Below are 26621 nucleotides of genomic sequence, written 5' to 3' on the forward strand. Positions count from 1 at the left end.
TGTACAGATCCAGGTATTTTTGAAAGAGTTTAGGGTCTCACCCTCCACCACCAACTCAGGCAGCAAATTTCAGACATCCACCACTCTCTGCAAAGAAAATTTTTTCCTCATGTCCCCTATAATGCTGCTGCCACTTAGCTTGAACCTGTGACCCCTGGTTTTTGAATTCTCTGCCAAGTGAAACGGTTTCTTCCTGTCTACTCTATCTGTACTCCTCATAATTTTGTATACCTCAATCATGTTGCCCCTCAACCTTCTCTGTTCCAAGGACAACAACCGTAACCTCCTCAATCTCTCTTTGTAGTTACAATTCTCCAGCCCTGGAAACATTCCAATAAATATTCTCTCAACTCTCTGAAGAGTAATTACATCCTTCCTGTAATGTGGTGACCAGACTGCACACAGTACTCCAGTTGTGGCGTCACTGTTCTGAGGAAGGGTCACCGAACCTGAAACGTTAACTGTGATTTCTCTTCACAGATGCTGCCAGACCTGCTGAGCTTTTCCAGCAATTTCTGTGTTTGTTTAATGATTATTTCCCTACTTTCATAATCTATATCTCTGCTAATGAAGGAGAGCATTCCATATGCCTTCTTTACAACTTTATCTACCTGCACTGCCATCTTTAGAGACCTGTGCACTTGCATGTCAAGATCTCTCACTTCATCTACCCCACTCAGTATTTTACTGTTTATTCTGTATTCCCTTTTACTGTTTGACCTCCATAAATGCATTACCTCACACTTAAGAGTTGTATCTATCTCCCACTTTCCTGCCTACTCCACTAACCCTTCTATATCATTTTGGAGCTTACAGCTATCCTCCACACTGTCCACTGCATGGCTAAGTTTTGTGCCATCTACTGATTTCCTAATTGTAGCCCCCGACCATGTTCAAGTCCAAACTGTTAATGTATAAAACAAGCAGCAGAGGTCCCAACATCAAGCCCAGTGGAACATCAGCTGAAACAGCTTTCCATTTGCAAGGGCAGCATTGACCATTACCCTTTATTTCCTGTTACTGAGCCAACTTTGGATCCAAATAACACATAACCCAGTATCCCGTGGCCTTTTACTTTTTTGACCAATCTACTGTGTGGGACCTTGTCAAATGTCTTACTAAAATCCATGTAGACAACATCCACTGCACTACCCTCATTGATCCTCCTTGTCAATTCCTTAAAGAATTCAATCAAATTTGTAAGGCATGACCTTGCCTTAGCAAAGTGATACTGACTATCCCTGACTTTTCCATGCCTCTCTAAGTGACAGTTTATCTGATCTCTCGGAATTGCTGCTAACAATTTGCCCACCACCAAAGTAAAGCTAACTGGCCTATGATTGCTTATATCCTTTTTAAACAAGAACCACATTTGCAATCTTCCAGTCCTCCAGCATCTCACCTGTGTCTAGTGAAGTTTGGAAAATAATCCTTAGAGCATCTGCTGTTTCCTCCCTGACCTCCTTTAACATCCAAGGAGCCACGCATTCATCTGATTTGTCCTCTTATTCCTCCTGTTGCTAGCATGTGGGAGTCTTCTGAGAATGCTACGTTTGAGGTCCTGCATTTTCATTTATCTCCTAACTTCCAATATTCAACTTTCCGTCCTCATTCCTTTGTTTACCGATGTTGTTGGTATCTATGTAAACCATGACCACTGGCTGTTCATCCTCCCTGCAGCTGCTCTGTGACATCTCTGACCTTGGCACCATGGAGGCAATATACTTTCCTGGATTCACATCTGTGGTCCCAGATGTGTCTGTCTTTTACCCTTATATTGAATCCTCTCTCATTATAGCTCTGCTGCTTGTTTTCTTCTCCTTCTATGCAGTAGAGCCGTCCATGGTGCCATGAATTGATGCTGATTTCCCATGAGAAGCCACCACCCCCAAAAGTATCGAAATTGGTACATCTGTTTGAGAGGGGGATGACTACCCGGGACTCATGCACTCCCTTCCCGAGTCTTTAACTTTGTCTGATGGCCCTTTCTGCCTGTGTAATCCTCACCTGCAGTGTGACCACCTTGCTAAATGTGCTATCCATGACATTGTCAGCATGGTGGAATCTCCACAGTGAGTCTACCTGCAATTTCAGCTCTGAAAAGTGGTTAACCAGTAGCTGCAGCTGGACACACTTCTTGCACACATTGTTGTCATAGAGACTGGAAGCGTCCCTTATTTCCCACGTAGAACAAAAGAAACATACACAGCTCTGAAGTCTCCTGTCATGACTTCTTTCTAGATTAGACTAGTTACTTCCTTTAAGTGGATTTGATTAAGCTGGAGACCTTCCCTTGTTTTAAACATTTCTATTATAATTGGAAGTCCCTACCTTTGTTTAAGCTAAAATACTTTTAAAAATGTAAGTTAATACTCTGAAGTTATCAGCTATGAATTGGCTGTTTCTGCTGGGACTGTGTCACTTTCTGAACTGCCTGGACTGGGACTGAGCACCACACTCAGTCTTTTGGATAGTGGCAACTTTTACAAAAAAATTATTCAGTTGTGGGATGTGAACATCTCTGGCTGGCCAGCATTTATTTTCCGACCTTAAGTGCTTTTCAGAAGGTGGTGGTGAGCTGCGTTCTTGAACTGCAGTCCATAACATTCCTGTGAAGTGCTTTGAGTCGTTTTATTATGATAAAAGTGCAATACAAATATAAGTATTTGTTGCTTTTATACATTTGTCAGATTTGTATGTTTTGGGCAAAAGTAGGAGTAATATTTTGGCTGTAAACTACTTTGCAAAGATCATGATAAACTAGTTATATCACAATACTTTTCCACATTCCCATCTCTGTTTACTCTTTTTACATTTCTCCTTTTCGTTTTATCATTCTTTCCAATACCCTTGTATTCTCACTCCTGTTCTTGCTTTCTCCTGTCCCTTTCTCCCCATTTCTCTTTTCCATTCCTATGCGATGTTCTTTGAACAGTGCTTTAGTTCAACATCATGTGTGCTTCTACATTCGGAAACATAATTTAGTCAAATGTGTCATGGCCTCGTCCATATTCGCCTGAATGAATGTTGGTGTAATTTGTTAAACTGAGACAGACAAGTTAGGCAGAGTTCTTGCCTCATACCTAACTCTTGTGTTTTTACCCCACCTTCAATGAGAGATTGCTTGCAAGGCCAGTGTTTGTTTCCCATCCCTAATTACTCTTGTACCACAGTCCCTGGGTTATGAACTTGAGTCCATTCGCAAGTTGATTTTTATTCAATTTGGAACACAATGCAGAACTATATAAAATAGCTGTTTGTAAGGATGAGGAAACACTTGTATGTTGGATCTTTAAAATTACAACTCTGTATAGGATTGCATTGTAAGTACGAGCATTTGTAAATTGGGACATCCTGTACTGAGTGACCTGCAAACTAATATCCAAGTCAACTATATGTTGTAGATTTGGAGTTGTGTGTCAGCCAGATTATCTTCCTTTGACCACCTTCAATTGTTGACCCAAATGAGTTTCATGACAATTCATGATAGTTGACCAGCATTATATTCTAGAATTTAAATTCTGCCATAATAAAAAGAAAGTACTGAATTTAGTCTATTTTGAATCAACCTATCTTGACATGCCATAACATGTTCGGCAAGGTGATGGCTGACTGGTATTATCACTAGGCTATTAATCCAGAAATCTAGGTAATGTCCTGGGTACAAATCCTGCCATGGCATTTGATGAAATTTGAATTCAATAAGAAAACAAGAATGAGTTTAAGTGTCTAATGATGACCATTGCTGATCGTCAGAAAAACCCATCTGATTCACTAATGTCCTTTAGAGAAGGATTCTGTTATCCTTACTGGTCTGCAGACCCACAGCAATGTGGTTAACTCTCAACTGCTGTCTGGGCAATTAGGGATTGGCAATAAATACAGCGACGTTCACGTCCAATGAATGAATAAAGAAAAAGAAAGAAACTCAGCAGGTTTGGCAGCATCTGTGGAGAGAGAAACAGAGTTGATGTTTCTAGAACTGAAGGAACAGGAAAGGATGGTTTTTATGCTGTTGACAAAATGGGAGGAGTGGTGAGTGGAACAGATGGTGAAGCCACAAAGGAAATTCAAATAGTGATAAAGGAGGGATGTAGATACAAAATAGGTATTAATGATATTCATGAACGGTAGAAAATAAGTCTGCTTTGCTGAGAGCAAGTCAATGATATCAAGATACTTGATATCTTATCAAAATTGAGGAATGAAATTGTTGAACCCAGAGTTGATCCCTCAAAGCTGTAAACTACCTAAATGGAAAATGAGATAGTAGGAACTGCCGATGCTGGAGAATCTGAGATAACAAGGTGTAGAGCTGGATGAGCACAGCAGGCCAAGCAGCATCAGAGGAGCAGGAAAGCTAATGTTTCGGGTCTGGACCCTTCTTCGGAAATGCCATTTCTGAAGAAGGGTCTAGACCCGAAATGTCAGCTTTCCTGCTCCTCTGATGCTGCCTGGCCTGCTGTGTTCATCCAGCTCTACACCTTGTTATCTTAAATGGAAAATGAAGTGTGTTCTTCCAACTTGCTTTGGGTTTCGCTAGGGCACTACAAACGTCGGTTGGGAATGTGGACGAGCGAACAAGATAGTGTGGTGAAATGGTAAGCAACTGTAATGTTGGGGTTATTCTTATGGACAGATTGGAGGTGTCCTGTAAAGTGGCCTCCCAATCTTGTTTGGTCTTGTCAGTGTAGAGGAAATGGTATTGTGAGCAGCAAATACAGTGGACTAAATGGAAAGAAGCCTAAGTAAATTGCTGCTTCACCTGTTTGAGGCCTTGGACAGGGCGGGGGAATGGTGGGCAATTGTCAGGGATTATGGGGAACTGAACCAAGATGTCATTGAAGGAACATTCCCTGCTAAATGCTGATGGAGAGGGGAAGATGTATTTGGTGGTGGCATCCTGCCGGAGGTGGCAGAAATGGTGGAGGGTGATTGTTTGAAAGTGAAGACTAGTGGGGTTAAAAGTGAACTCGGTGGCTATCCTATAGTTGTGCCCTCCCCTCTTCCCTTCCCTTCCAGAACAAGTGCAGAAAATATGCTTGACACAGCTGTCACCTATGGTGATGTGGGAATCCTCAGTTGAGGGAAAACGGAGGACATGCCATTGGTATCATTGTCTGAACAGATGAGACTGAGAAACTGGGAGAATAGAATGGAAGCAGGAGGTGAAGAAGTATAACAAAGATATCTGTGGGTGTCGGCATATATGGAATGGATATTGGTGAGCAACTTATCCAAGATTTGGAAACCGAGAAGACAAGAAATGAGGTACTACATTTTGGGAAGGCAAATCAGGGCAGGACTTATACACTTAATGGTAAGGTCCTGGAGAGTATTGCCAAACAAAGAGAACTTGAAGTGCAGGTTCAAAGTTTCTTGAAAGTGGAGTCGCAGGTAGACAGGATAGTGAAGAAAGTGTTTGGTATGCTTGCCTTTATTTGTCAGTGCATTGAGTATAGGAGTTGGGACGTCACGTTGCAGCTGTACATGATATTGGCTAGGCCACTTTTGGAATACTGCGATCAATTCTGGTCTTCCTTCTATAGGAACGATGTTGTGAAACCTGAAAACGTTCAGAAAAGATTCACAAGGATGTTGCCAGGATTGGAAGGTTTGAGCTATAGGGAAAGGCTGAGTATGCTGGGGCTATTTTCCCTGGAATGTTGGAGGCTGAGGGGTGACCTTATGGAGGTTTATAAAATCACGAGGGTTTATAATCATGAATATTTAAGGTCTTTTTCCCTGGGGTTAGGAAGTCCAGAGTTAGAGGGCATAGGTTTAAGGTGAGAGGGGAAAGATTTAAAGGGGACCTAAGGGGCAACTTTTTCATGCTGATGGTGGTGCGTGTATGGAATGAGCTGCCAGAGGAAGTGATGGAGGTTGGTACAATTACCACATTTAAAAGGCATCTAGATGGGTATATAAATAGGAAGCGTTTAGAGGGATGTGGGCCAAATCCTGACAGATGGGTCTAGATTAATTTAGGATATCTGGTCAGCATCCATGAGTTGGACTGAAGGGTCTGTTTCTATGCTGTACATGTCTATGACTGTAAGAAAGGGAAGAGTCAGAAATGGACCAGGTGATGCTGAGGGAAGGATGAAAATTTAAAGCAAAATTGATTAATTTTTCCAATTATGGACAAGAGCCAGAAGTAGCACTGATGATGTCATTGATGTACCAGTGAAAGAGTTGTAGGAGGGGATGTGAGTAAGAGTAGAACAAGGAATGTACCGTATACTCCATAAATAGCCATCTTCTTGTCCTACTCCTGACTGCATCTACATCCTTTTCTTACTATCATCAGCACTCCTTTTGTCTTTTGTTCTGGGTACATTCAACTTCTCTACTCAGTCCTCTGTCCTCTTTGTCAACAGCATTGAAAAAAATCAATTTTCCAGCCCCCTTTAGTTATGAAGATGGGTCATACTGAATTTGATATTATTTCTGTTTCTATCTCTCCAATTACTGTCAGACCTCCTGAGTTTCTGCAGCATTAGATGTTTTTATTTCCATATTTCCAGTATCTGCAATATTTTGCTTTTATTTGAGTTTCATAAGATACTCTGGTGGCATAAGAGCTCCTATCCGGAGATCACTAATCTTATTTGCTAGTCCAGGTTAGCCCAGTACCACCATGCCACTATCTCTCCTCAGATAATTCACTTTGTGATAATGGGCTCCAAATTTATGACTATGGGATCATGTAAGCCTATGAAAGATATGTAATGTTTCTTTTAGTGTTAATTCTGTGCTTGTCATTATAAATTGAAGTAAATGTAAATAAAGAAATCTACCTATTTTCATAGGCCAAGTATTATATCTGACAAAAATCATGTTTTACTACTTTAAACAGGAAGGTCATATGTTTGATAAATGCCATGGGAACAAGAATTGAACATGTTTGGCTTGTAATAAGAGAGAAATGACTTTTCTTATTGTTACCCAGTGATTGTGGTTATCAATGAAATAAGTGTAGAGATTAGAAAGTAAAAGGTGGATTTGACTCTCAATGGATGAGATTTTATTAAGAAATACGTACAATTTTTGTTAGAATGTGGTCAACTTAGTGTTTTTCTTCAATTACGCACTGATTCTCACTGGAATACACATTTCAAATTTTAGCCTGATCAAGTTTTTCAATTACATAAAGAAGAACATATTTGGGATATGACAGCTGGTGGTGCTGTCATCCAAAGTTGCTAGAGACAGCTTTCAAATTACAGATACTTTAACTAATAGTAAAATAAATTACAGAAATGCCATCTTAATGGCAACATCAGTAATACTGTCTTCCCAGACAAAAACCAACAGTTTCCCTACTCAATTGAACTGGGCTGTCTAGCATTCCCATAATTCAGAAATGATATAGAATATGCTTTGAGACACCATATGCGATTCTGCACTGTCAATACATAGGAAGCAAGAGTATAAAAGTGCTGGTAAGCTCCTCCATTCAGCTCTGGCATCACAGGAATGCTTTCTATAGTGTCTGGAAGTCTCTTGGTGAGTGTTCTTCTCAGACTACAACTCAAAGTAGTGTTCCACCCATATCTACAACTGTTCATTGCAGTCAATGAAGTGCTGGCTGGTTTGAGCCTACCACCACTGTAATGGATCCTATCCGTTGAAGCTAAGCAATCACTTCTCATTAATTACAAGAGCAATCTGAGCAAGAAGACTCTAACTGCACTAAGGTCAAATCCAAAAAAAAGTCCAACTACCTTCATTATGATACTCATTACTGGCCACCATTTTGCTAGATTATCCAGAGGTTGTATGACAAGGGAATGCTTGGGACAAGCATGACAAGATCAAAAATGCAACAGGTCTGTCAGCAAAGAAAATGGCTCCACTGAAAATAAAAAGAAGGGAGGTCTTCATTGACTGCAATAAACATTTGGAGATATGGGTGGAACACTACTTTGAGTTGTAGTCTGGGAAGAACACTTACCAAGAGACCTCCGGACACCATAGGAAGCATTCCTGTGATGCCAGAGCTGAATGGAGGAGCTTACCAAAGGTACTAATCCACTTATCATTGGGAAACTCTAGATGCTGATGCTGTACTAACTTATATTTCTGTAGTATCTGCACAAACCCCTCTGTCTCTGCTGGAAGAAGAAGGTATTGCCTCAGGCTATGTGAGAATCAAAGATTGTGACTTTTTACAAAGACAAAGGCAATCCTAGCAATTGCAATAACTGTGGAGTCATCTCTCCCTCTTGAGCTTAGTGGAAAAACTATTTGCACTGCTACCCTTTGTTAGATGGCAGATCCTGGCTGAATGCATCCACTTTGATTCCCAGTCTGGTAAGGCCTAAAATTGAATTTAACCTTCTCAGTACAGCTGTGGAGAAATCTCACGAACAAGGATGACCCATTATATATTGCCTTCATGAAGCTCATCAGTGTTTGATCACATGAATCCACATTATATATTGCCTTCATCAAGCTCGTCAGCGTGTTTGATCACAATCCACTGCTTGTTCTTGGCATCATCATTCCTGTTGCCTGTTGGTGTCATTCTGGAGCACCATGGTACCCATTTTTGTGGGCTGCCTTTGGGTGACTGCTTAAAGAGCTGGGTCTCGGTCAAGGCTGCGTCAACTGTCCCATCTCTTTGTGATGGTGCCCTAGGCTGCAGGCTTTCTTCAGTCGCCTGTGGGCTTTGGGGCAATGCTGGGGGAGCTTCTGGATTTTGTCTGGGCTGGGGGGCAGCAGATGGTCTTGCTGCAGACTTTGGGCAGCAGTGAGACACCAAGAGAGGCCATGAGTCAGAGAGCTGGGAGCAACCTCTAGCAAGAAAGTAGGAACAGTTATGCTAAAATGGTACCAGTCAGGGCAGATAATGTAGTGCCATAAACAATATCATAATGAATATTTAACAGGTTTTCTGGTCCTAATAATTTTTCATGTTAAAGTGAGGGAACACTAAATGTGGTGACTTTAAACATAAAATCCATGTACGTTCCCTGTGCTTGTTCTTTACCATTCTTTCATTCTTTCTCTTTCCTTTATCTTTAAAGATATTTTTTGCGATGTGGCCTTCATTGGTAGCTGGCATTTATTGCCTGCTCTCAGTTGTCTTGTAAAGAGACAACTACACCACGAATGTCTTCATCTAATGAATGTTAAGAAATTGTAGCTCAGTAATTGCCAGAGATTGAAGTTGACAGCATATATGCATTTAGGTGAAACTACACAAGGATGCGAGGGAGAGAAGAATAGATGTTATGTATTAGATTTAATGAAAAAAGATGGGAGAAGGTGTGAGTGGAGCATAAATACCAGTATAAATTGGTTAGGCCAAAAGGCCTGCTTCAGTGCTTTATATTCTATATAATCTTACGCCGATGTGTGATTGGAGTCTAGCCAAGATTGGGCAATGATAGCAAGTTTCACTTCTCAAATGCCTTTAATGAATTAGTGGTTTGTACAACGACCTGATAACTTCATGGTCACTTTCACTCTTCTAGCTTTTTATGTTAGTTTCAGATTCTCAGTGTGCCACGTTGAGACTTGAGCTTGCCTTATGAATTAGGCTTCTGGATCACCAGTCTCAGAGCAAGAACTGTCACAGTATTTATTCTCATTCTCCCACTTTTCTTTCCCATGCACTCTGTTACTGGACAAATATCACACATCATTCTTTTTTTCAGCTGCATCCTTAAAACATTGCCTTGAACCTGAAACTGGAAAGTACATTCCAATTCCCATGATGCCTAATCTTCATCAGGGCAAATCCATGAGAATACTGCCTCTGATGGGAAGACTTATTCTACATTGTTTGTATCTTGTGCTGATCTGTCTATTTTTTTTAATGGTAGAATATGGTAGTTATTGCAAGACCACTTGGTGAATCAATTGTTCGCCCTTGACATCACGTGGATGTGTCCATGTAATCACAGTAATCTATTATACAGAGTCTTGCTCTTCAAATTTAGGGAAATTGTACCAATATTTGGCTATCATGTGGTGTATTACTGTATGTGCATTAAAGTATTTGAATCCAGATGTCTAATTTGTAGGTAGTTTAAAGCGTGTGGAAGAATTTGTCATGCGAGTACCAATATGCTTTACAGAAATGATGGCATACAAGTTGACCTTTGAATCCTTCAAAAATGGGGGTCCACTTAAGTGTTGAGTATAAAAGTAAATCACTAGTGTGAGTTGTTACCATCTTTGCCATTTACCATGTGGGATCCGCTCAATGCAGCGTATCTTAAATTCTTATGTATCTTCATACCACAGCCTGTTTCGTCTCTGATTCTTTGAGCTCTGTTACAACGTATAGGAAGTAAAGCAGCTATTTGTGACATGAAAAATTGAGGCTCACAACTAATGCAAATACCATGTCATGGCTAAAGGGCAATAATCCTGGATGCCAAATGTGTACAAAGTTGTGATTTTATTTGGACCAAATCAAATGAGGCCATCTTATTTTCCATTGTAGCCATTGTGAAACTAAAAATAATAGTTTGTGATGTTTTATTGTTTGTAAAATTACTTGTTTCGTTTCAATGATGTGAGTTACATTACACAAACCACGGAAAATAGTTTATTTAATTACTTTGTAATCTCCCTATGGCTATAGCATGTTTGCTTTGCTGAACTGTATTGCCATCAGCGGCTGTTAGGCTTAGAAGGAAGGATGGTGCAAGGTTGTAGTTCTTTCACTGCCTTTCGTTGTCTTGTATTTCAAATACAGATTATATCTGTAGGGAATTGATTTAACATGGTTTATTTAGGTTTTCCTTGTTTGGAGATGTTCACTGATAGATTCTGTTTTGTTCCTAATTTATGTAACTGTTGCATCCAGTTAATGTAGTTTGATGTCCATAGTATTGCTTCAACAATCTGGCACAGACTCCAAAGATGAGTAGTCAATCACTATCTGTTTGTTTACTTTGGGATGTGTTTGCTTTTCTAAGAGTCTGACAGTCTCTTGCTTCATGGGGCAACCTCAATTAACCCTGCTGGAGAGGACATAACTGACCTGTTTGAGCATTTGTGGGTTGTTTTGTGAGAAAACTTGTCGACTAATTTGAGCGTAGATAACATTTCTGATGTTTCATTGATTATAGTTACAGTTTACTAAGTTGTAAAGGTGCTTTAGTCAGAAACTGCTGCCGTTTTTAGTAATAGAGGCTTCATATTTATATTCTATGTGAAAGATTAGTTAATTTATTTGTTATAAAGGTCTAGATGACATGGCAGACAAATGCATTTCCATTGGTATTGTTGATCAGGCTAAAACTTAGAATCATTTATAGAGTATTGAGAAACATTTTGGATTTGAAACAGGCTTAAATATATTAAATATTGAAAAGAACTACATGAGAAAGGACCATGAATTCAGGTTTAAGTTTTGCATTCGTTTGGAAGCGATCTAATCAAGTTTGAAGAGTGTGTGCATTCTATTCTTCAGCATTTCATTTAATCAAGGATGTACAAATCACTTTAGGTTTGAGTGATTGGTGTTGCTGCTCAATTTGTTGATACATCTCAGCAATGTTAATTGTGTATCAAGTTGCTCAACAATACCATTTGTACCACAGATTTATATTCCAGTTTGTAACTCACTCCAGTACAGTGTATGCTGGAAAGCATAAACTGTTGATCTTTGAGCCAAAAATCTTTAACAAATTGTACTTGAAGAATTCAGTTGTACTTAACTGGCAAGTGAAGTTCAGGGGAATGTTGCTTAATTTCCTATTCATGATCTGAAATCAAATATCTCTGTGTTTATGGGTATTGCAGTGACTTCATTGATGGGTAAAGGCAAAAACTTGCATTACACCGGCTATAATTTTCCAAACCTCCACAGACTTAGGTCACCGCAGAGGATGTTATACCCTTGTTGGAAAGAAGAAATAAACATAAGCCCAATCAGTTTAACCTTGATGGTGGGGAGAGTTTTTGAAACAATAGTTGTGGACAAAATTAAGTCCCCTGGGTTGATATGGTTAACTAAATTAAGCCAGCCTGCACTTGTTAAGGGCAACTCGTTTAACTAACTTGAATTTTTTGAGATAATGGAGAGAGTTGAGGAAGGTACTTCTGTTGATCTTACAAGGCCCTTCAAAAGGCATTGACACAACAAATTTATGAGTTAATTTAGAACTTTTGGAATAAATAAGACATTAGCAACATGAGCACAAAATTGTCTCAGTGACAAGAATTAGAGTAGTGGAGAATAGTAGTTTTTCAGACTGGATGAACATTTATAATGGAGTTCCGCAGGAAATGGTGTTAAAACCATCATTCTTCCTGACTTTTTGTCATGATCTAGACCTGATATGCAGGGCACGATTTCAAAATTTGTGGATGGTATGAGACTTGGAAAGAGTGCAAACCATGAAAAGAATAATGGAAAACTACAAAAGGATGTAAGGAAAAGGTTCTGAGATTATTGGAATGGAGAGACAAGCAGCAAATTAAGTTTAATTCTGAGACCCGAGACATGATTTATTCTGGTAGGAAGAATGTAGAAATACAGTACAAAATAGAATGAGGTGTGGAAACGGAAGGACGTGGGTGCATTCTCACATGAATTATTAAAGGCAGCAAGGCAAGTTGAAAATGTGGTTTATAAAGCATGTAGTATCCTGGATTGTCAGTTGGGGCATAGAATACAAAAGCAAGAAAGTTAGGTTAAACAATGGTTTACCCTCACCTGGAGTCTAATTCTGGAGATCATACTTCAGGAAGGACACTAGAAAGGGCGAACTAAAGAGTTATGAGAGTTGTTCTCGGAAAGAGAAATTTCAGTGACGTGGACAGTTGGAGAAGTTGGGGCAATACATCTTGGTGAAGAGAGGTTTGAGAGGAGATTTGATAGGGCTATTCAAAATCATGAGGGATCTGGTTGAAATTGATGAGAAACTGTTTCCGTTAGTAAAAGGTTCGCGACCAATAGATTGAAGGTAATTGCCAAAAGAAACAATAGTGACATCAGGAAAACTTTTACACAAAGGCAGCTAGGATCTGGAATGCACTGTCTGGGAGTGTGGTGGAGATGGTTTCAATCAAGTCTTTCAGAAGGGAAATGGATCATTATCTGCACCAGAAGAATTTGCAGGGCTGCTGGGAAAAGGCTGCTAAGTGGCACTAGGTCCATCAGTTCTTCAGAGGACCAGATGGGCCAAATAGCTACATCCTGTGCTATAAGAATTCTGTGGTACTATGTTTACATCACACCTCTTCTCTAGCAATACACTCATGAATTCAGCCCAGAGGCAGAATCAAACAAAAGTTTAAACTAAGTCAAATTATTGTCTGTTTGGAAGAATTTCTTGAAATGTGGTCAAAGAAGTATGTTTTAAGGAGAGTCTTGGAGAAAAAAGAGAAAGGGAGACTGAAATTTAAGGAAAGAATTTCAGAGCTTAACTCCGACCAGAGTTGGAACAATGATAAATTTGTTAAGGGCAGATGTTATAGGGCTGGAGGAGGATACCTCGATGAAAAGCGACATTGCCCAAAGGGATTTGATTAGAAAGATGAGAATTTGAAGACCGGCCATGAGAGCAATGGTATGATGGAATTTGGGAATGACAAAGGCATGCACACTATTTCATCAGCAGATGTACTGAGTTAAGACTGGGATTCGTGATTTCGTCGTGATGGAATTCCAACATCTGTGATAGGAGATGCTATGAGATTACAGACTGTATTGTCATCGGCTACCGAGATTGTGAACACTGGGTGAAGTTGGACATGGAATTGGAGGTGCAAGTACAGAATTTGTAGTGGAAGTACTGCAGACTGTGACTTCGATCTTTTCCATATTTAACTGGAGGAAACACCATTGATTCTGAATGTAAAACAATTAGTCAAATAACAGTGAGGGTTGGTGGGTGGGTGGATGGAGCTGGGTGTTATCCATGCAAGTGAGTTAGAAGAGTGAACCAAGGATGGATTCCTGGGAGACTGTTTGTGACCTGGATTGACTGTCAAATTTAATGGGTACCATAACTTGAAACTGCTCTAGGGCTATTCAAGTATAAAAAATGCACGTTGTCACATTGTTAAATTATACATTAAGTTGACAACTTGTGCCAAATGTTATTCAATTTAGCACTTCGTGGTCTGACAACATGGAGGTTATATCCAGTAAAATGCTACACAAACATAAATATAATAGAGCTGGGTGAACAGCTACTTAAACTTGGGCTTGAAATAGATTAATTATGTTATTTTTTGTACTGTGCAGTTCACTGGGATGTTTTTTATCATCATGGTGCTGTATAAGTATAAAATGTTCGTGATCTGGATGATTAGTTACTGTACAAATTGATCCTGCTTGGGATCATGGGAATGTTATTGTGGAATTTAACCGTTTTGAATTACATCATGAAGACCTTAGTGCACTGGAGTTTTTAGTGCACTATCTTGTGTCTGTCATGGGGACAGCCGTAATTTATATGGCCATGTGTCATGATCTGAATTTTGGAAAATGAATCATTGTGGTTCATTTGAGGCAGCGCATTTTCATTTTAATTAGCTGAATACTGAATTGCAGCGATTCCAGATGTTTAATAGAATGTTTAGACATATGCATTGTGATATAGATGAGAACAGCCCTTCATGTAGTTACAAATTGGTGTAAGCAGCCAGACAAAAAAAATCAACAGAAATGATTTCTTTGCACTTACTGAAGACAGAAACTTTTAATCAAGTTCAGTTTAAGTGTTGTGTAATGTGCCCATAACTGTGTGTAAATGTTTCAGTTGTTGACAATGTTCCCTTGGTGTGGCTTATCTAGATTTGTTGTTTTGCAGGATGATCATGAGAGCTGTGGCTCCAGTTCAACCAACCGCAGCACTACAGAGAGCATAAAGTCATTAGCTAAAACCCGTCGCATCCAACAAGTGACCTCAGCTGACCCTGACTTACCCCCAGGTGAGTGACGAATGTGACTGGGTAGAGAGGTATTTGAAGTGTTTCTGTTGTGTGCATATTTAAATAAAGACATGTAATCATTCATAATCACAAAGTATTGACAGGAATTAATGCAATGATAATCTTATGTTGATGAAAGCTAACTCTTTGATGTACTACAGACTTAAATTTTCACACATATTTGTTGAGTTGAGTCTACGACAGGCGAGGAGTGTTTACCCAATGTCTGTTGAATACAAGCTTATCTTCCTTGAATCTTGCTTCTGCTCTCTGCTCTGAACTGAATAACAAACTTAATGGACAAAGAATTTGTTCACAGCTAGTTGTTATTCCTGATGGCTGGCCTTTGATTTGAGGATGATGTCTATTCTGTCATGAATTTCTACTCTGGGTCTTAATATTATTGAATAGGCCAATTCTTGACCAGTATATCTTCAGGCATGTGGGTGGAATCTTGGCTTAACATAGGTCTTACTCACTTGATATCGAACGTAGTCAGTGATGTAGGCTTATGAATCTTAAGAGTGTGAGGTTAGACTTGTATAGAGAATTCCCTGTTGGCTATGTGCCTGATTGAGATAGTAGTGCAGCATTGTTTCATAAATACAATTTACCAATTAAACATAATTGTATCGTCATTCAAAATTGTGCGTCAATGCTGCAATCTATAAAACAGTTCGTCATCAGATTTGTCACACTGAAGCAGATATTTTTGAGTTCTTTCAGTGATTGATACACTTTGTGTCCCATATTAGTGTGGCTTTCTTGTTCTGATACAAAATTTAAAGCAGCAAGGATGTAATTGAACAGCAGTTAGAACTAACTTAGCAGATGTAATGCATTTGTTTTAAGTTTTACAATACATTGGCAATAAAATCATCAACTGAAAAATGAGTTGGGTAGCATTTGTGACCTCATTGATAGGTTACATTTTATCTTTTACTTCTAAATACAAGCACATAAGCTAAAATGATCTTTTAATTTCTGCATACCAGAGGATAGTTGTAGTGCTGAAGGAAGAAATTCTGACACTCTGAATGAAAACCTAGTACCACTTTATCACCTTTTCCCCATAGTTCCGTATGTTCTTTCATTTCAGACAACTTCTGTTGAGTAGCTCAATTGAACCTGCCTCCAACATGTTCTGAAGCAGTGTATTCCAGATCCTAATCATTTGCTGAATGAGTGAGTGTTTCCCTGTGTTGCATTGCTTCTTTTGTCAATTTTCTGAAATGGGTGCCTTCACATTTTTTTATCCCTTCATGAATGGGAGCAGCTTCTCTCCATCAGTCCAGTCTTCTTAGAGGTTACCTCTATTACATCTCCTCTCAATCATTTTGTCTCTAGGGAAAATAGCTGCAACTTCTCCAATCTTTTCATACCCTAATTCTGCATTCCTGGAATCATTTTTGTGAATCAGTTCTGCACCCTGGCAAATAGCTTCACATCCATTCCAAAATGTGGGGCTCTAAACTGGATTCAGTACTCAAGGTGACGCTGAACCGTTGTTTTAGATGAGTTCTCCAGTTCTATATGTGTATCTTCTGGTAGTTTTGAATTACAGACTGCCATTGGACACCTTTTCCTTTTTTTGACTCCTTTTTTTTGGGCAGCACAGTGGCACAGTGGTCAGCACTGCTGCCTCACAGCGCCAGGGACCCGGGTTCGAGTCCAGCCTCGGGCAACTGTCTGTGTGGAGTTTGCACATTCTCCCCGTGTCTGCGTGGGTTTCCTCCGGGTGCTCTGGTTTCCTCCCACAGTCCAAAGATGTGCAAGTTAGGTGGATTGGCCATGCTAAATTGCCCATAGTGTTCAGGGAGGTGTAGATTAGGTGGGTTATAGGGGGATGGGTCTGGGTGGGATGCTCCGAGGTTCGGTGTAGACTTGTTGGGCCGAAGGGCCTGTTTCCACACTGTAGGGATTCTATGATTCTACGACTATGGGACATAGGTTCACTGGCTGGCCAGCATTTATTGTCCATCCCTAGTTGCCCTTGAATAGGTGGTGGTGAGCTGCATTCTTGAATCGCTGCAGTAAACATTGTTTTAGATTGATCCACAATGTCCTACGAGAATTCTAGGGTTTTCACCCAATGGCAGTGAAGGAATGGCTTCATATACTTGACCTCATCCTTACCAATCTTCCGGCTGCAGATGCATCTGTCTATTTCAGTGTCGGTAAGATTGATCACCGCACAGTCCTTGCGGAGATGAGATGCGTTGAGAATGCCCTCCATCATGTTGTGCGACACTGTCATGGTGCTAAATGTGTTGGCTTTGAATAGCTCTAGTAACTCAAGACTGGGCATCCATGAGGCACTGTGGGCCATCGACAGCAGCAGAATTGTACTCCAGCACAATCTGCAAACTCATGACCCAGCGTAACCCCCATCAACCATTACCATCAAGTCTGGAGATCAAACCTGGTTCAATAGAGAGCCTGTCATCCTGGGAACAAGTCTGGTGAACCTTCATTTCACTCCCTTTGTGTCAATAATATTTTTCATGAGATAAGGAGACCAAAACTCTATGCAGTACTCCAAGCTCTTATGAAATTTAAGTCAGACTTCAATACTCCTATACTCGAATCCTCTTTCAATAAAGGCTGACATTTCCATTATCCTTCCTGATAGCTTGCTGCATCTGCAAGTTAACCTTCAGTGATGGTATGGCAAAGACACCTAGGTTCCTTTGTAAAAGGTGAAGTTGCCGTATTCCTACCCGACCATAGCGTTGCTGTCTTATCGGAGTGAGACAACTCGTGGTGGTTTAACCTGAAAGTCACCATACCTGAGGTGAGACGAGGACGTTGAGAAGGAGAGTTCTTCATAGTAACCTCAGTTAGTACAGGATTTGAACCCATGCTGTTGGTGTCACTCTGCATCGCAAACCAGTTGTTCAGCCAACTGAGCTTACCGACCCCCATACACATCTACACTTTCCAACCTCTTGCCACTTAAGAAACACTCAGCACATCTGTTTCTCCTACCAAAGTAGATAACCTCACATTTTTTCATATTATGTTCCACCCGCTGTATTCTTGCCCATTCACTAAGACTGTCCACTTCTTCCTAGGTTGCTTTAAATCTTTCCCACAACAAATTCTTGATTAGCTTTGCAACATCTGCAAATTTGGAAACATTACATTTGGTTCCCATCTCCATATCATTGATATATATTATGAACTGTTGCAAGCCAAGTACTGATCCTTGAGGTATCCCACCAGCCACATGGAGATAGCAAGAACTGCAGATGATGGAGTCAGAGTCAATACAGTGTGGACCTGGAGGAACACAGGTCAGGCCGCATCAGAGGAGCAGGAAAGTTGATGATGAAGGGTGTAAACCTGAAACATCGACATTCCTGCTCTTCTGATGCTGCCTGACGTACTGTATTCCTCCAGGTCCACACTATTGAATCCCACTAGTCACAGCCTGCTAATGCAAGAATAATACATTTATTCCTGTTCTGTTTTGGGCCTGATAGCTGATCATTAATCCATGCCAATATATTACCTCCTATCCCATGTGCTTGAAGTTTTCTAACTAACCTCCTGAGGGGTCTTTATCAGAAACCTTCAGAAAATATAAGTATGTTACACCCATTTGATTACCTTTATCAATTTATTAGTTGCATCTTCAAGAAACCTTCAACAAGTTTAGAACATAGAGAATAGAACCGTCCAGCACAGGAACCGACCCTTCGGCCCACAAAGTTGTGCTGAACATGACGAGAAATGAAACTCATCCCTTCTCCCTGCTCTTGGTCAATATCCCTCCATTCCGTGCATATTCATATGCTTACCTTAAAATCCCTTAAATGCCCTTATCATATCTGCCTTCACCACCATCCCTGGCAGTGCATTCCAGACTCCTACCACACTCTGTGTAAAAAACTTGCCACCCACATCTCCTTTGAATTATCCCGTTTCACCTTAAATGCATGCCCACTAGTATTAGATGTTTTGACTCTGGAGGAAAAAATTTCTGACCGTCAATTCTATCCGTGCATTTTATTATTTTATACAGTTCTATCAAGTCTTACCTCAGCTTTCGCTGCTCAAGAGAAAATAACCTGAGTTTTTTCTAGCCCTCCTTATAGCTCATACCTTCTAATCCGGGCAGCATCCCGGTAAACCTCTTCTGCACCCCATCCAAGCCTCCACATCCTTACTGTAAGGTGGTGACCAGAATTGAACACAATACTCTAACTGTGGCCTAAACAAAGTCTTATAAGGCTGCAACATGACACCCTGACTCTTGTCCTCAATTCCCCAATCAATAAGCATGCCATATGCCTTATAAAAACCGAAAGAACTGTGGATGCTGTAAATCAGGAATAAAAAACAAAGTTGCTGGAAAAACTCAGCAGGTCTGGCAGCATCTGTGAAGGAAAAAATAGTTAACGTTTTGGGTCCAGTGACCCACCTTCAGAACATGGTTCTGAGGAAGGGTCACTGGACCCAAAACGTTGACTATTTTTTTCTTCACAGATGCTACCAGACCTGCTGAGCTTTTCCAGCAACTTTGTTTTTTATGCCATATGCCTTCTTTACCACCCTATCTATTTATGTGGCCAGTTTCAGAGAGCTATGGACTTGAACCCCAAGATCCTTCTGTACATCAATGCTGTTCAGAATCCTGCCATTAACTGTTATACTTTTCCTTGACATTTGATATCCCAAAGTGCAACACCTGTCACTTACCCGGATTAAACTCTATCTGCAATTTCTCTGCCCATATCTGCAAATGATCTGTATCCAGCTGTATCTTTTGACAACCTCTTACACTATCCACAACTCCACCGATTTTTGTATCGTTTGCAAATTTATTAACCCACCCATCTACATTTTCATCTAAGTCATTTATATATATCACAAACATCAGAGGTCCCAGTACAGATTCCTGCGGAGCACCACTAGTCACGGATGTGCAGCCTGTAAAACACCCTTCAGCCACTACTCTCTGCTTTCTATGGGCAAGCCAATTCTGAATCCACAGCCAAGTCACTGTGGATCTTATGCATCTTAATCTTCTGCATGAGCCTATCATGGGGGACCTTGTCGAAAGCCTTTCTAAAGTCCATGTAAACACCATCCTCTGCTCTACTCTTGGCGATCACCTTTAGTTGCCTTCTCGAAAAATTCAATCAACTTTGTAAGACATGATCCGCTCTGTACAAAGCCATGCTGACTGTCCCTAATTAGACCATGCTTTTCCAAATGTGCGTAAATCCTCCCCCAAAGAATTCTCTCCAATAGCTTCCCAACCAGTAATGTCCTGGGATCCGGGGTTTAAATCCCACCATGGCAGATGTTGGAATTTGAATTTTGAAAATAATCTGCATTGAAGGCTCTAACAAGCCCATGAAACTGTTGTTTTTTGTAAGAAATTGACTAATATCCTCTATGGATCCTTACCCAGTCTGGCCTAGATGTGACTCCAGACCCACACCAACTGTGCTGTGGGCAATTAGGGATGGGCATTAAATGGTTTAGTCAGCGACACCCATATCCTGTAAATGAGTTAAAAATGGCTCCTATCTGTGCATACTTTATACTAAAACATTTGGAGTGGTTTCCTGCATTAACATCACCGCAATGGAAGGAAAATTGTGTTGCCTTTCTCATTTTTCTTCAAATGGTTGTGTACATCCCAATGAGATTACACTTTGGAAATAAGACAATAAATTTTCAGTTCTTCAGATACTCTGCTGAACCAGGATCTGCTTGTTTCAGTCATGTGAACTTAAGGGTAATGCGATGGGTATTTGCATATCTGGATGAGCCTATCATGGGGGACCTTGTCGAAAGCCTTACTAAAGTCCATGTAAACACCATCCTCTGCTCTACTCTTGTAGAGTACTTGTTTGCAGTGATATCTCCTCATTTACTGTTGTGTAACCCATGAAAACTCTAACGGCTTTGGAATTCTAGTTTACTGAAGACCGATGATTTTGCGCACCTGATTTGGTATGACTTCACTAACAGGATTTTCTACTGCAACCTGCAAATCAACATCGTACCCAATCCAGGCATTGACTCATTGCTATGTTGCTGTTTCTTTAAAATGTTTCTAAGATCCACTCCACTCTAAGTTTCTGTCTAGGCCAGAAGAAAGATCCTGAACCTTGGCATCAGATAGGCAGCACAGCCTTGGGGGCTCTGTCTTTGCTGCAGGGAATGGTATCTATCCATGTAACTAAACTGTCCCCTATCATTATTTGCATTTTCCTTTTGTCCCCTCACTTGAATGCTGCTCTGGACGATAGTGCTGAGGTCATTTCACTAATCCTCCTGACCTTCTTCACACTGAGGACAACATCTCAAACCTATTGGAAAAGGCCACTGGCTGAGGTTCTTCCAAAGCTAAATTCTAGATCCTCACTCTCAGTCACTCTCCCTGTCTGTTACCATCGACTAAATTTGATTTACATTATCTAAGGGGTATGTTTGTCTCCTGAAGCACTGTCCAGATACCTTTACCTCTGCCTGATGTCCCAGTCTCTATCGCTCAAACTGCAGCTTGTAAAGTCTGGGCCGATGTGCCTTGAGCAACTTACTTCAGATGCAGTCACCATAGATTGCATGGGCATCCACCAGCTCCCATGTACTCTAGCTGCAACACACCACCGATCCAGTTATTTCTATTCTATTAATATTTACATGTTAAATATATTATGAATAAACTTCTGTACTTTTCAGCTTTAATAATGTCTCTTGGAGGAAGGAAGTGAATGCACTGTAACAAAATTGCAGATGACACAAAAATAGGTAGAAAGGCAGGTTGTGAAACGGATGCATATAGTTTATAGAGAGATTTTTATAGATTAAGTATGTGGGCAAAATGCTGGCAAATAGAGGATTATGTGGGAAAATGCGAAGTTGTTCATTTTGGACGCGAAAACAAAATAACGGAATATTATTTAAATGCAGAAAGCTGTAACACAAATAGACTTGGGACTTCTTGTGCATAAGCCTCAAAAAGCTAGCGCACAGGTGAGCAAACAATCAGAAAGGCTAATGGATTGTTGGCCCTTTATTTCAAGGGGGTTGGAGTATAAGGGCAGGGAAATCTTACTGCAACTGCACAAGATGCTGGTGAGACCACATCTGGAGTGTAATGAGTGGTTTTGGTCCCCTTATTTAAAAGATTTCTTTAGAAGCAGTTCAGAGAAGGTTCAGTACGACGATTCCTGCTACGGAGGAACAGTCGTGTGAGCAAGGGTGAAACAGGTTGGAACTCTACTCATTGGAATTTAGAAGAATGAGAGGTGATCTTATTGAAAGATAAGAAATTCTTAAGGGGCTTGACAGGGTAAATTCTGAGAGGACGTTTCTCCTTTTGGGAAAATTTAGGACCAGAGGGCATAGTTTCAGAATAAAGGGGTGCCATTTAAGACTGAGATGAGGAGGAATTTCTCCCCTGAGGGTTGTGAGTATTTGCACCTACTTGCCACAGAGAGCAGTGAGGGAAGAGTTCTTGTGTATATTTGAGGCTGAGGTAGATTCTTAATCAGTAGGGGAATCTAGGGTTATGCGGAAAGGATAGAAAAGTGGATGTGAGGAATATTGGATCAGTCGTGATCCTATCACAGGGCTGAACAGACTACTCTTTTCCTATTTCTTATGGTTTTATGGTCTCTTGATTTAAAGAACATGGTTAATCACAAGACAGGGAAGAAATTCCCACCTATAACCTACCTATTTTCCTCTGACGTCACAGTTTCTCTTGCAGAAAGAAACAAGTTGAAGTGACTCTCTGCTTTCAGTTTTTTCCCACCATTGCTGTCCTTTTCATGCAGGCCTGCTCTTCTCTTTATGAAACTGTTGATCTGCTTTCTCTCGTAGTTTGAGAAGCTGCTGACTTCACTTTTTGTAAAACTGCTGTCCCTACTCTGATGCTGTCTATGAAGTTACTACGGTCCTTGCACTGTTCAGAAGCAGAGGCTTCTGCTCTATTGCTCAGTGTTTTTATTTTAGGTTTTAGTTGCTCTATGCATGGTTCTTTAATAGTTTTATTAGTTTAGCAGCATGCTTTAAGTTTAAAGTACTATAAACCTCCTGTGGTTTTTCCTTTTTGCCTCCAGTGCTGTTTGAATCACTTCTCTGACCTTGGAATGTGGACGTATCTTCAACAAAAAAATTTGCATTTGATGATCAGTATAAGGCGCTATTTTCCTGATTCGAAGTTTCTGTCCTTGTTTTCCTGCCAACTCCATAAATCCCTTGTGGCTGAATTTAATGACTGCACATCTGCCATCAGAATCTGTGTCAGTCCAAGGCTGTCACCATTCATGTCTGTGCTGTCTTCATGCATTGCACAACTTAAACTGCTTGGCATGTTTCAGATTTAAAGAAAGCTGCTGGGGAGTGCTTGTCACAAAGTACTGATCGTGGAAGAAATCATTGCTTGGTGTGTCATATTGTACGCATATGTGTGTAGTTCACTTTACACTCAATGCCATGCTGTGTATGCATTCTGGAAGCAGTAGACCTTAGGACAAGATGTGAGAGCTATTTTTCGTTTCAAATGTGCCAAATGCAATAGGTTCTCCATTCATTTATAAGGTTAGGATTTGCTGTGACTGAAGTGCATTCCCTGGCTATTATCCGAGATCGTTAAAATTTTACTTTGCAGCCGGAGCAAAGGAAATCTTTTTGGAGGGTAAAATAAACTAGAGGCCCATCTGAAATTATAGATGGTCATTAAAACTGCATTGTTTCTTTTGTATCCTGAACAATACTTATCTTTCAACCAATATTGGTAACACCTTACCTAATGATTATCTCATTGATGTTTGTGGAACTTAGCTATACACAATAGACAGCCTCATTTCCTACCGAACAGCAGTAACTGCAGCTTACAATTGGATGTAATGGACTTTGGGATGTCTTGAAGCCGTGAAAGGCACGGTATAATTTCAAGTTATTTCTTCTCCTTTAAGGATTCAGAACATCAGCACTGAGTTGATCTGCACTGATTGATTTACACTTCATTATAAAGGTTCTGGCTGAGGAGTTGTGAAACAATTCTGCTTTTTTTTTATACTAACTGCAAAATATTGGCTGAGACCTGAGTTCTGCTTGATAGAACTGCAAGCTTCATGAAAGCTATCAACTTGAGTATCCAGATATGGTATCTGTTTCAATTTAGATGGAAACTGATCAACAATGATACAAGCTTTGAGCCCTCTGAACAGGAGGGCAAGATGAAAAATCATCACTTCATAACTCGCTAAGATAAAATATAACAAGTGCCTTCTTCAGAACAAGAATCCTATGCCTCCCTGACAGATTCAAAGACTGGCAGCTTGTGGGATTGGCAGTGGGGGTGGTGAGGTAGTTCAGGAAGCAATTGTTTCTGTCACTTTTCAAACTAGAATGATCGCTCATCATCAATGGATATGGTTGCCGCCAAATTATGTTGATTAATTCTTAACTTAGACAAACAATGATTCTGTGCTGATGCTGTTTGAATATCTGCATTAAATGCAGATTTCAGAATTTGGCAAACAGCTACAATTTGCTACCCTTGACTTCTAACTGGTAATTTGGCATCTGGCCTGTGTATATTTCTCCGAAATGACTGTAAATGGAAGGTGGAATTTTGAAGAGTTTTTTTTATGTTGTCTAAAGTACCAGGATCTCTCTTTCTTTGCCGAGTTTCTTTTTGTGTGCATACAAGGATCCAGAGTATTTCTATTGGTAAGTTATAATTATGCTATTATTTCTGCTCAAATGATACAGCACTTTCAGGCAAGGAGCAGACGAACAGTAACACTCAGATATCCGAAAATTTGTGCCCACGTCACATGGCTCTATTATTAGTTATGCGAAAACAGTTTGTTGTGGTCTGGCACAAAGACAGAAGTTGCTGGAAAAGTTCAGTAGGTCTGGTAGCATCTGTGAAGACAAAGTCAGAGTTAACATTTCAGATCTGAAACTTTAACTCTGAATTTTTTCTTCGCAGATGCTGCCAGACCTGAGATTTTCCAGCAACTTCTGTTTTTGTTCCTGATTTACAGCATCTGCAGTTCTTTTGGTTTTTATCTTGTGGTCTGGCGTGCCATTGCAATGAGTTGAATAGCATGAAACAGCTGTATTTGTGATGTAGGTCCATGCAAAACCACAGAATGGGCGGCACGGTGGCTCAGTGGTTAGTACCACTGCTTCACAGCATCAGGGCCTCTGGTTCGATTCCACCCTCGGGCAACTGTCTGTTTGCACATTCTCCCGTGTCTACATGGGTTTCCTCTGGGTGTTCCGGTTTCCTCCCACAGTCAAAGATATGCAGGCTAGGTGGATTGGCCATGGAAAATTGCCTGTAGTGTTGAGGGGTGTGTAGATTAGGTGGGTTATAGGGGGATGGATCTGGGTGGGATGCTCTGAGGATCGGTGTGGACTTGTTGGGCCAAAGGGCCTGTTTCCACACTGTAGGGATTCTGTGATTACGTCAAGAACATTAAATCTAGTCCATTCTGATCTAAGTACTTTTTAAACAGTGTGATAATTCTAAGTTATTGCCAATCAATTTCCTTAGCATTAGAAAATCAACTATTGCAAGTGTGGAGTCCCAGTCTTTCAACTTGCCTGCTACTTCAACACACCACCATATTCCCAGTTAACATCTCTGTCTCAGGCCCACTGCCGTGATCCGGCGAGGCTAAATATAAGCTGGAAGAAGTGTCTGATCTTCGATTTGGGAACGTTGCAGCCTTCAGGACTCGGTATCGAGTTCAATAATTTTAGAGGCTGAACACATCCTTTTGTATCTTTTATGCATTTCCATGCTCTGGGAGCTGCTGTGACATGGGCTGCTTTCAGTACAGCCAATCCGATTTCTCCCAATTATCACCTGTCTAGCTTTTCTTCTTTCCTGGCTTAGTATCAACAATCCCTCCGTCTGCCTAACTTTTTTCCCCTCTGTCTCTCTTTCTCTCTGGGCTCATCTCCACCTATCTGCTTACTCCTTCCCCACCAACCCCTGTTATCAGCATAAATACCATCAGTTCCGAAGAAGGGTCACAGGACTTGAAGCATTCTTTCTACAGATGCTGACAGACCTGCTGAGTTTTTCCAGCAATTTCTGCTTTTTCTTCATTTTTTGATTGTTGTTAGAGGTTTAAAAAAATTAATTAATGCAATTTGTTTTTCTCTAAATTTAATCTTTGTTTCCCTTTTTTTATGCACTTGTGTGATTTGGCATTGCTGGCTTGGTGGCATTTATTGCCCAACCTTAGTTTCTTTTGCGAAGTAATGGTGAGCTGCCTTCTTGAACCTTTGCAGTTCATGTGCTGTAGGTAGACCTATCATGCCATTCGGGAGAGAATTCAAGGATTTTGACCCAGTGACATGAGCCGGAACAGTGATATATTTCCAAGTCAGGATGGTGAGTGGCTTGGGGAACTTGCAGGTTGTGGTGTTCCCATGTAACTGCTGCCTTTGTCCTTGTAGATGGAATTGTCTGTGTGTTTGGAAGGAGCTGTCTCAGGATCTTCAGTGCATCATTTAGATAGTACAGGCTGCTGTGTCGATGGTGGAATGAGTGGTGCCAGTCAAGTGGGCTTCAGTAGGCAAATTGTAGTGGATCAAAGCAATCTAGGAGTTGTTGTGTGTCATTACTAAACTCTTGAAGCACTTCATAAAAATGGATAAAAATCAGAGCTGCCGGGTGGTATTCATTAAGGCACGTTGCCTGGTTTTTATTTGTCACT

General features: G+C 40.5%; 1 protein-coding gene across 1 annotated transcript in view; it reads left to right on the forward strand.

The window, feature by feature from the left end:
- The window catches only part of LOC109919304 (intermembrane lipid transfer protein VPS13B-like), a 275649-nt gene that overhangs the window by 42398 nt on the left and 206630 nt on the right, over positions 1 to 26621 (forward strand). The window contains exon 4 of the mRNA XM_048596096.1: positions 14787 to 14907. Within this exon, the coding sequence (XP_048452053.1) occupies positions 14787 to 14907 (121 nt within the window). The remainder of the gene's footprint in view (positions 1 to 14786; positions 14908 to 26621) is intronic.

This window comes from Rhincodon typus, chromosome 4 (assembly GCF_021869965.1).
Source record: "Rhincodon typus isolate 14 chromosome 4, sRhiTyp1.1, whole genome shotgun sequence".
NCBI lineage: Eukaryota > Metazoa > Chordata > Chondrichthyes > Orectolobiformes > Rhincodontidae > Rhincodon > Rhincodon typus.